The 11183-nt window shown below is 40.7% G+C and overlaps 1 protein-coding gene across 1 annotated transcript in view; it reads right to left on the reverse strand.

The window, feature by feature from the left end:
* Nucleotides 1-10681, reverse strand: part of FAM129A (family with sequence similarity 129, member A) — a 147606-nt gene extending 136925 nt beyond the window's left edge. The window contains exon 1 of the mRNA XM_004688152.2: nt 10611-10681. Coding sequence (XP_004688209.1) covers nt 10611-10665 — 55 coding nt within the window. The 5' untranslated portion in view covers nt 10666-10681. The remainder of the gene's footprint in view (nt 1-10610) is intronic.
* Nucleotides 10682-11183: the final 502 nt, after the last annotated feature.

Consider the following 11183-nt stretch of genomic DNA (forward strand, 5'->3'; position numbering starts at 1 on the left):
TGTGACCGAATACTGCTCAACTGACATTTTGACTGATTTGCCTGTTATTGCACCAGTTGGACCTAGACTGGCTTCTAGATAAACCTATAGAGTAGGCCATCGGTCAGACTTTAATAGACTTCTAACCTTGATTTTCATAGTAGACCACAGTAGGAAGACACAGCTTTTTTATGTGAATGTAAGCAACTCATTCCAGGCAACTCAGGAACCATACAAGGGCTTCTGGAATCTGTCTCCTGGGCTGCTGTCCTAATAAATCCCACACAGATGCTTATACTTTGCCTCATTCATTCTGGGACAATACTAGAAAGGTATTTCCCTCCATTGGTTTGCAGGCGGGGGTGTGTGTAAAATCTTGAAAATAGTTGTTCAAAGGCTTTTATTTAAACCATTGTGGCTGACTCTTTCATAATGAATATATAAAGCAGGATACCTTAGATGCAGTAATTTGTAAATACAACAAGCTGTCGAAAAGAATTTAATTAGTACTAATTACAATACTAGAGTGGCCCAACAAATTATAATGCCATTGCTTCTATAGAGGCATTGTGTTTAAACACTGAAACATTAATTAGAGTACAGAACAAATGTGTGAGGTAGGTATTATTTGGCAGAGTCTGAAAGCCAATTATTTACTCTGGGAAGGCCTGATGCCATTACTGACAGTAAAAACAAATTGATTAGCATAATAGTAGGATGGGGAAATCCAAGCATTATATTACTTTCATTCCAAACCTCCTTTAATATCTCTGGGCAATACTGCTGTCTCCATTTTACATATGAGAAATTGAAGGCAGCCAGTTGACAGATTCAAAATCTATAGAGAATCCATCTTCAGGTTCTGCACGTACTCAGGAGATGATCGTGCCGTTTTTTCAAATCTGAAAGCTCCATTTATGAGTCTTTTGTGTCTTACTTCCCAAACATAAATATTTTCTTTTATAATGAAGCTGCCTAAAGGCACCACTTTATTTAAAAATAATTTAAATTGGTTTCTAAGTTCCACATCATGTTTTGTTAGCATGAATTTTAATTTCTAGATTAAGTTATTTATAATCTATCAGCTCATCCACTGAAAATGTTCACTTCAAAAGAAGTCAAATCATTGAGAATTAAGACATGGAGTCAAAAGTCTTACAAATGTCTTAGCTTATATGAAAGGATAAATTACTGATTTAGTTCATTTAAGTTGCTGACATGGTTATGTCGCTTTTCAAATTCTATCAAGTTGACATTCTTTTCCAGTTAATAACGAAAAGGCTATTCTAGAACAATACCTGTAATCTCTGGAAGAACATTAGCTATCCTGTTATCTTTTCTCTGAGACATTTACCTGCCTGGCACATAAGAGGCACTCAATAAATGTTCGTGACTATCGATGTGATTGTTACTATTCCTCAGATCAGAACTTGTTATTTTTTGGCTAAGAACTGACATCCCAGCTGATGTGCACAAGTCTTAGTCATGTTCTAAAATTCTTATTTACTTTAAGTTTAAACAGTACATTTCAATTAATGGGGCTGATTTAATCCTCCTCTCCAATGAAACCATTTTAAATATTTATACTCCAAATATTACACATTCTCTGTGGTTGCTAATAAAACTGATCTTTATTCTAATTCCAAGCCTGTGTCTATCTTGTTTAAGCAGTTATTCAGACATATTGCTCTAACTCACTCAGCACGACTTACATAGGAAATCATTTTTTAAACAAACACCTTCAATCCACATTAAGAAAAACCTCTAAATTCTTTTGAGCTAATCACAAAAATTGTCTCTGGCCCTGGATGAGCCTCCATAAGAGCAGAGACACTGTCCTTTCTGAAATAACATTCACAATTTCCCTTCCTTTCCAAGTTGATCCCACCCTGGCTCCAGGCTAGTCCCCTGGCAGTAGCTCCTGGTACAGTTAGACTCTGCTCCCCTCTAAGACCAGTTTAGCATTAATAGCAGCTAGGACAGACTTACTTTCCCTAGCTATTCCACTAAACTTCAAAAACACAGAAGTCATACTCTCTTTCCTAAAGACTAAAGGCAAAATGTATGTTTCCTATCTTCCATTCCTCTCCTTATCTTGTGTGTGTGTTCCTTTGCTTTAACATATGGAACATATTTATAAAAACTGTCTTAACATCGTTGTCTGCTAATTTCATCATGTCTGAATTCCTAAATCTGTTTCCACTGACGGATTTTTTTTCTCCAAGTTATAGATATTTTCCTGCTTCTTCATTCACCTAGTGATTTTTTTATTGGGTGCTGGGTCTTTTGCATTTTTTGTTAAGTGTACATTTGGTCATTTGATTGTATTCCTATAAAGAATGTTGGACTTTGTTCAGACATGCAGTTAAATTACTTAGGATCAATTTGATTCTTCTGAGGTTTGCTTCTGCATTTTTATTAGAGCAGGATCAGAGCAGTCTTGAAGTCTAGGGCTAATTTCTGCTCAATACTCTGAACAACCAGTAAGGTCTTATACATCACAAGATCTTCCTACCTTTAATAATGGGAAAGTGTGCTTCTACAGCTCTGAATAAGCTCCAGAAATTATTTGGCTTTATAAATTAAAAGACACATGATCTAGAAAATGGCCTTGTATACATTCTATAAATTCAAAGACACATTCTAGAAAATGACCTTGTCTATTTCTTTGGTAATTCTCTTCCATTTATTTTCTTGTCTATTTTGGAACTTCAGTAAGTCATATTTAGAAATATTTAGTTGACTTCAAATTTTTTAAATATTGTCTCTTCTATTTTTCTATTTTTCCCTTCTATATTTCTACTTGATGGGAAATATGCATGTTTGGAGGTATTATAGCTCTGGTGTTAGAGTATTAGTGTTACAGCACCAATATCACAGCAAATACCAAGGGCTTCAGGACAGCAGTCTGGGACATAGAAGTTAAAGATGCACTCAGTATTAACCCAAGGCACACAGATCCTTCAACAGAAAATTTGCAAGCGAAGGACAGAAATGTATAGGAAACCTATAGACCAAAAGTAGTTTAAAAGGGATATTTTAACTGGACCAGAATAATCTATAACATTTCAAAATACATTGTTAGGTGATAAAATCGCAGGAACTATAAGGACATTATTACCATAAAGTCTAGGCTTAGTTGGTGTGCTTACTTGTCACTGTAGTCTTGCCTAATGGACCACATATCATGGTATTCAGAAATACTTGTGGTCCTGAATCTGGGCTCTCCCTGAGACTTAACCAGTAGAATGTGGCAGAATAATGCTGTGCCAATCCAAGCCTAACACATAAGAAGTTTCTAGAAGTTTTTGCACTCTTGAAAGCCTTGACTTGACCAACAAGAAATATAAGCGGTTCAACCCAGGGTAGATAACAGAATTGGGGGCAAATAAAAAGATGTTTAAAGATCCTATGTCCTCTGTGGTGCTTTGTTAGGTGTCAATATATAACTGAAGACCATGGCTCTTTGGGGACAGACAAAGGAGTCTAGGACTGGGATGGAGAATGGAGACCCAGGATCGCTAGTGAAGTTTTCTATTTCCTGACCTGGATGATGGTTCTGCATAAGGATATTTGCCTTATAACAATTCACTAAGCTATGCATTTATTTTGTGTGGTTTTCTAAACCTAAGTATTATTTTTAAATAAGAAAATGTTTCAAAGGCAAAGAAAAAGGAAAAACATCCATATGGTTTGGCATGGAGACATGCATGCTTTTTCCAAATTCCTTCAGATACAGACTTTGTTAAAAATCACCTCTGGGCTCCTAATAAAAACTATTAATTTATTCTAATCCTACAAACATCAATATTCAAACAACAGCAAGCTTAGAAAAATAAATTTCTTTGGATTCTAGACTTTGTGATTTGTTAAACTGCATTAAATGTTTTCATATCTCTAAACCTTTCCTCCTCTAAGTGTGAAAAAGATTCGGTAACCAAAAAAAGGAGGCATTTTTATAAGCTGGCTTACATTTTCTTATTGGCAGAAAATTACTTGACTCTTCAAAATGAATTTTCCAGTTTAAAGGAGAAAATCTCTACGGCATTTGGGGTTTTGTTTGGGGTGTGTATGTGTGTGTTTTAGTTTGTAACTATTTATTATTTCATCTTTTCTGTCCTATATTTACTAAAGTGCTTTAAATAGACTGTAGCAGGTGATCTGTCCTCTTTTATTCTTTTCTCTTTCTTTCCATTATTCTTTTATCTTCACTTCTAATTTCACTTCTTCCATTTCACAATGAAAACTGTTAGATGTTCCTTTCTTCTTAGAATGGTGTTTCCTAGCTTTACGAATAAAAACAATTAAACATTCTGATTAGGAGACTAAAATTCACTGCCATAGGCCCTCCCTAGTGGCGCAGCGGGTTAAAGCACAGCACTAAGAAGTCAAAGCCACTTCCGCATGAGTTGGATTCCCGCCTGCCCCGGAGGTGACCACATGGCTGGCAGACCTCTCCTGACCCGCCCGCTGCTCCCCTCAGCAGTGTACTTCGTCGATCTGCCTTTTCTGCTCCCCACTCTGTCTCTGGTGAAGCCTCTCACCGCCCGCACCTCCGTTCTGCACCCCAGACCAGATAAATAAATAAATCTTTAAAAAAAAATTCACTGCCATAATTCACACTGCATATTTTATAAAACATTCACAGTACGTTTATTTTAATTGAATTAGTAACAATTGCTATGAGTTGAGCTCCTGCTGTTACCATTTCTACCTAGAACTAAGCTAAGTCCTTCCCCAAATTCCAATAGAGTTAAACTACAATCAGCTCAGCAGTCCACTAAAAAAATAAATAAAATGTTTTTAAGTATTAAAAAAATCACTATTGTCCTCTTAAAAGTCATTACTACTAAAGCCCCTGTGATAATGTGATCCTCTTAACTCAATATCCACAAAAAAAGAGAAGTGTTTCATCAAGACTATTCTGTGACTCTGTAGGATTCATCCAAGCATGAATTAGGACCTAACAGGAGTTTCTTCCACAAGTACAAGAGAAAATGTTAATTTGTCTCAGTCTAGTGTCTTTATTTTTTATGAATCTAAGGAACTCTCCATTCAAGTCTTCTATGGCTTTGTAAAATTAGACTAGGGGCTTCTTAAAGAGCCCACTGTATCAAAGCTTTGGCTTCCATTCTCAAAGACCAAAGGTAGTAGAAAGTAATTACTGCCACCAGAAGTATCCAATATACAATCTGGAATTTTCCTAATTCAAAACTCCTACTAGTTTCGCTAGTGGTTTGGCATGTGTGAAGAAAAATTTTTCATCAAAAAATAATGTGACCAATATGTTTGTGTGCTATTGACATTAGGTTCTCTCCATCTGTCTCCCACTCCTCTGTGACCACGTGGGGCACTGCAGTGTCTCACAGGAATGTCCACCCATTTCTACAAATTTGGACTTGAGACAAATGCTAATGATATCACCTTTACTCACTTCTTACTTTGCTTGGATTAATTTTTCTTAAATGGGACCCAATGAGGCACTTACTGTACTGGTTAGGATGTCACAAGTAACAGAAAGCAGTTGCATTAACTTGGCTAAATAAGGTTTGTCTGTGAATAGCAGTAATACCACAGACAAAACTTGCTTAGATAAGAGCTTATTTCTCTTTCATTAAGGTCCAGAAATAAATGTTGTAATAGGGCTATAAACTGGCTAAAATGGAGGTTTTATTACATGAATTCCTCAGGTTCCTTTTGTTTACTTAACTCTACTCTGGGTGAACTCTTTCTTGAAAGGATATCACAAAGTCCAAGATGGTTGAGCCAGCAGTAGAGAACAGGGCAAAGAAGAGCACCACCTTTCCCTTAAGGTCATTTTCTGGAAATAGCATACAATATTTCTACCTTGGCCCACTAGCCAGAACTCAGTTACATGACCCCATCTCACTGCAAAGACTGAGAAACATCCTGTTTTTTGTTTTTTTTTAAAGATTTATTTATTTATGCATACAAAACTGGGGCACAGGCCAGAGGTGCAGGGGTGGTGAGAGGCTTCACCAGAGACAGAGTGGGGAGCAGAACAGGCCGACTGACGAAGTACACTGCTGAGGGGAGCAGCGGGCGGGTCAGGAGAGGTCTGCCACAGTATGTGGGTCACCTCAGGGGCAGGGATCGAACTCATGCTGAAGTGGCTTTAGCTTCTTAGTGCTGTGCTTTAAACCCACTGTGCCACCAAGGAGGGCCCAGGATCCTGTTATTTTTAAAAGCAGAAGAGAAAGATAGTTTCTATACCCTAACTCAAAGAGTATTTAGCAATTCGCTTAACAAGTGCCCAGGGATAGGCTATTCAGGTGATCAACAAGGTGTACGGGGACTCCAATTAATCCAGCGAGTGACAGTAATACACCAGTAGACCTAAGATGGGCAGAGCTCCTCTTTTCTGAGACAACCACCCCTGGACACTTCCAAGTGTTGGTTCTATCTTTATACTAGCTTCCTTACTGCTCATCAAGATAAAAACAGATATTCCAGGTGAGGCATTAGGATGCAAAAATTCCAAAAGGACAAGAAGCTTTTAGCTCTCCCCTTTGCCTCTTTTTAAAAAGGAAAGAAAGCTTTCTTAAAGCAGCAGCCAACTTCCCTTTGAGCATCACATGTCTCCTGTAACCACTGGCAAGGAGAACACATTACTATGAAGCCCTGGGAGCAATCAGCACCCATCCCTGAGAGGCCATAGGGGGCTACGTCTCTGGAACCCCGGGCAATGTGGAAGCGGTTGAATCCCAAACAAAACTGGGACTCTGTCATGAAAAAGGACTCTATGATAACCTTGCCATAACTGTCCAGATAAATCAGATCAGTCCTAAAGCCATCTCCCACCAACAACTTAGCCCCAAAGACTAGTGCTACCCACCTAAACCAAATGGGCCGGAGACAGGTGCCCCCTCCCTATCTGTATAGGGTTCATGCCACACACACTGTTATCAGCACAGATTTCAGGTACAGTCACCTAAGTTGCACGCTTAAAGCATATATAAGAGGAAATTCCCCTGAGAGAAACACATTTTTTAAAGATTTATTTTGTTAAAGATTTATTTATTTATGCATACAGAACTGGGGTACAGGCCAGAGCCGTAGGGGTGGTGAGAAGCTTCACCAGAGACAGAGTGGGGAGCAGAACAGGCCAACTGACAAAGTACACTGCTGAGGGGAGCAGTGGGCGGGTTAGGAAAGGTCTGCCGTGCCATGTGGGTCACCTCCAGGGCCAGGGATCAAACTCATGCTGAAGTGGCTTTAGCTTCTTAGTGCTGTGCTTTAACCCACTGCGCCACCAGGAAAGGCCTGAAATACATATTATGTATACACTGAACTGATGTCTGACTCTACAAGCATCTGCTCATGGATAAGCATTTCAGAGAAAACCACTGGGTTCTTTACCAGGTGAGTGTTACCACCAGTCAGTCTAGGAAAAGAACAATTTTCTTAATTGTCATTTGCTGCTACTAGGCCTTGAGGTGCCATCAAAACTGCCCTCTGTCCCTGTGGACCCTACAGTTCTCAGTTGCAATACTGAATTTCCACTTTCTTTTCTGACTCTGCATAGGACCTCTGGGAAGATTTTTAAGGTTTGTTTTCTTTTGATCCACTGATAATTCAATCATAACTTTAAAAATGAGGTAAATATATTGCTTACATGTGAAAGCAGTGTTTCCTCACATTATAGCCCACTTGTAAGCATATCCAAAGTTCAGCAAGAAAACATGAAAGACAAAAAGTGTCCAAAGTTGGCCATAAGGCCAATATTATATGAATATTCTTTCTCTTTAAAAGGAAGACCTTGCAGGTCAGAACTAAGAGCATCACTGAAAGTTAACAGTTGCCACTGCCTATGTGATTACAAACTGGTCTCGATTTCATTTATTAATGGAAACATCACTAAGAGACTTGTAGAAATAATCCTAAAAATGAATTCCATTGTAAGAAACATGAGTAGCAGTAATTTTCAAAACTATCTTTACAAGTGAAGTGACTCCTTAAGGGGCCTCCCTGGTAGCTCAAAGGGTTAAATGCAGCACTGTGAAGCTATCCACAGTCACTGCAAGTTTGATCCCCAGCCAGGGAGGTGACCGACAACATCGCACAGCAGACCTCTCCTTGTTTCACCCGCTGCTCCCCTCAGCAGTATATTTCTGTGGATCGGACTGTTCTGCTCCCTACTCTGTCTCTGGTACATCCTGTCACCCCCCCAAACCTCTGGCCTGCACCCCAGTTCTTGTATGCATAAATACATAAGTCTTTTTTAAAAAATGAAGTGACGCCTGCCACTGATAGCCCTTACCTAGACATTTAGTAAAGCCTATGAAATAATATACTTTCAAAACATCCCTGTGACAAAGATCATTATTAATACACAAATTTGAGGCAAACAAGCCAAACAGCAAGCCATTAATGATTTGTCTAAAAGCAAATGCTGATTCAGCCCTCAGCACACTAGCAATGTTGCTGCTTATAAAACACACAGGATTAACTTAACAAAATTCACTCCAAATATAGTGATTAGTTATTCTCCACATGTCAGCAAACTTTATCAAGCTTAAAAGAAAGTTTTTTCTTATGAGAAAGAAGTAGTCTAGGCTGCAGCAGTTTTCTAATGTATAATATTTCACTGGTAGCTATTTTATGTGAAACAAGCCATAAAACTGTATTTAAATTTGGCCATCACTTTTTCAGTTGTTATGCTTACAATTAAATCCAAGCTTGAGAAGAGTTATTGGCTAAAGGATGGGTAGAATAGTGATGATCCGGTTATAGCTTTATTCCGGGAGCCGCAGCTTCAAACCTATCCAGGCAGTCACAGTCCCATGCACTGCTTTCTCTCATATGCCAACAGTTCACAGCACCATGCATTTGTTCCAATGTTCTTTTCTCTCTTTGGAAAGAGTAGTATTCCCACAAAGTCTTGTTTTCTCTAGAGGTATCCTAACTTTAACTTTTGTCTTTCCTCTACCATGACAGACTTTGAAAGTATCCTCCCTGACAGAACAAGGAGAGAAAACTAACAAAACTGCAGGATGCAATGACTTCTACACATCTGCTATTATTGCACAATGAAAAAGATGGCACATTTTCTTACCACAAAGGGACAAAGCTTGCATCAGGAGCAAGAACTGTCACCACCACAAAGTCTTCTTCAACAATTGCTCACCTGCTGGATTTCCAACGGTTACTAGAGACATGCTTCCACTTTAGGTGTTTCTAAGATTTTCATTCACATAAAGTCTTACAAAATTAACACCATAAACATAAGTCTTATACAATTAACATCATAAACATGAATGTGCTAATTGCTAAATTGTCCTACTCCATGGTTCTTTCATTCCCCTACACACTGGTGATCACAAGCACACAGCCAAATTTGTAAGGCAAAAGCAGCCTATAACTTTTACTAATGTAAATCTCATCCATTTTGTCCCCATTTTTAATAAACAAAAGCAAAGGGAGATTTGGCCTAGCTTTTCTCTCTGACAGTGAAGCTTGTTGATGATCCTCTACCTCCCAAAGCAAGACAGCAGGAATCTGGAAAATCAATTACATTGCTCTCTAGGACCCTGATTTGATACCTTTTAAAATGACTTTAAATCTTGTGGTGACTGAAGAGAAATATGGCACAAAGACACCACATAAATGCTTTCCTCCTAGGAAAAGGTTGAGAGAGCCAGAAAGAGGTATCAGGAAGAGCTTAACCATTTCTTCACAGATTTTAGATAAAATCCAACGTCTAATATCTAACTTCGAAGGTATTTCTGAAGCCACAAAAACACTAAATTGACAAGATAACTAACTGCTAGATAGTGGTTAGTTGGTAAATTGGGGGCTGGGAGAGGGAAGAGAGGAAGGTTAGTTATACACAGGAGATAGTGTCATTTCATGCAGTTTCAGTTTGCTTTGTTTTTTTTGTTTTGTTTTGTTTTGTTTTGTTTTCTCCTGCCTCACACTCTTCACTGAGTCACTACATCTCTGGAAGTCTCCCCAAAAATGGATGTCTCCCCTATGAATAACTATAGCAACTGTTACAACATATGCCAGTGGTCCCTCTTTTGCTTTCCCTCTTTCCGGAGAGGGAAGAAAACCACACAACTTGGGAACAATGATATTGTCCTTCATGCTTCTGCTGAAATCACCCCAGTGTGATAGTACTGAGATCAGCTGAAGCTGGGGGCGACACCGCTGTGTGCAAACCACGCCGGCATTACCAGAAGGGAAATTTTACTTTAGAAACCAGGAATCCCCCAGAGAAATCTCCAGAAGAGCAGAACACCCCCCTGGCAAGTTCAGAAGGAACTCGAGTTGGGCGCTAAGGACAGGAGGGCAAACCAGGTGCCCAGGCTGGAAGAGCACAGCAAAGGGAGTCGTCCCCGCTCGCGCCTGCACCTGCTTCTCCAGACCCCCAGCGGGGCATCTCTAGAGCAATCCCGGTAGCCAGCGCACCCGCACCCGCTGCGCTCTGGGCCCGACCGTGACGGATGGCGGCGCAATTCGCCCTGGAGCCCCGAGTGCGGACCACTGAGAGCCAAGCTGGGCGACCCGGGAGCGGAACAGCCACCTTTTGTGCGCACCTCAGGGTACAAGGTCGGCGGACAACCTGGCCCTAGGTCCGGGCGCTCAGCAGCGCCTGCGGGCGGGCGTACCTCGGATGTAGGCGCACTTGCCCTCGTCCAGCTGGCTGGAGGCCGAGCCGCCCATGGCGCGGGAAGGCGTATGCTGGGCCCGGCGACTGGGAACGGGGCTGACAGCTCAGTGGGCGCCCGCCGATAGCTCCAGAAGTTGATGCGACCAGGAACGCGTTCGGCTATTAAAGCGCAAACTTCTTCCTACTAGAGGCGCCGCCTTCTGAGGCGCCTCCTCTGGCCGGCGACCTCAGCGATCCCTGGGCCGCCCAGGCCGTCTCCCGCCCTCGCCTCTCCTGGGAACTCTGAGGTGAATGCTGGTTCCGCAAGGACTTCCCAATCCTCTTCCCGGACTTTGGCTTCTTATTTCATTCGTTTAGAACAGCTGAGAAATAACTTGGGGAAATGTGGAACGGTTTCCCCAGTGACTGGAAAACTTTCTGAGCTAGAGCCTTCCTATTCACATCCCATGCCTGGAGTTCAGTGTCCCTTTGCTTTGCAGGCCCCCAAGTCCAAGAAGGAAGCGTTCTCTAGCATCACTGGGAAACTTGTCAGAAATAAAAAAGTGGAAATCCTGGGCCCTCCCTGGTGGCG

This window comes from Condylura cristata, unplaced genomic scaffold, assembly GCF_000260355.1.
Source record: "Condylura cristata isolate star-nosed mole 26May11 unplaced genomic scaffold, ConCri1.0 scaffold00024, whole genome shotgun sequence".
In the NCBI taxonomy this organism is placed as follows: Eukaryota; Metazoa; Chordata; class Mammalia; order Eulipotyphla; family Talpidae; genus Condylura; species Condylura cristata.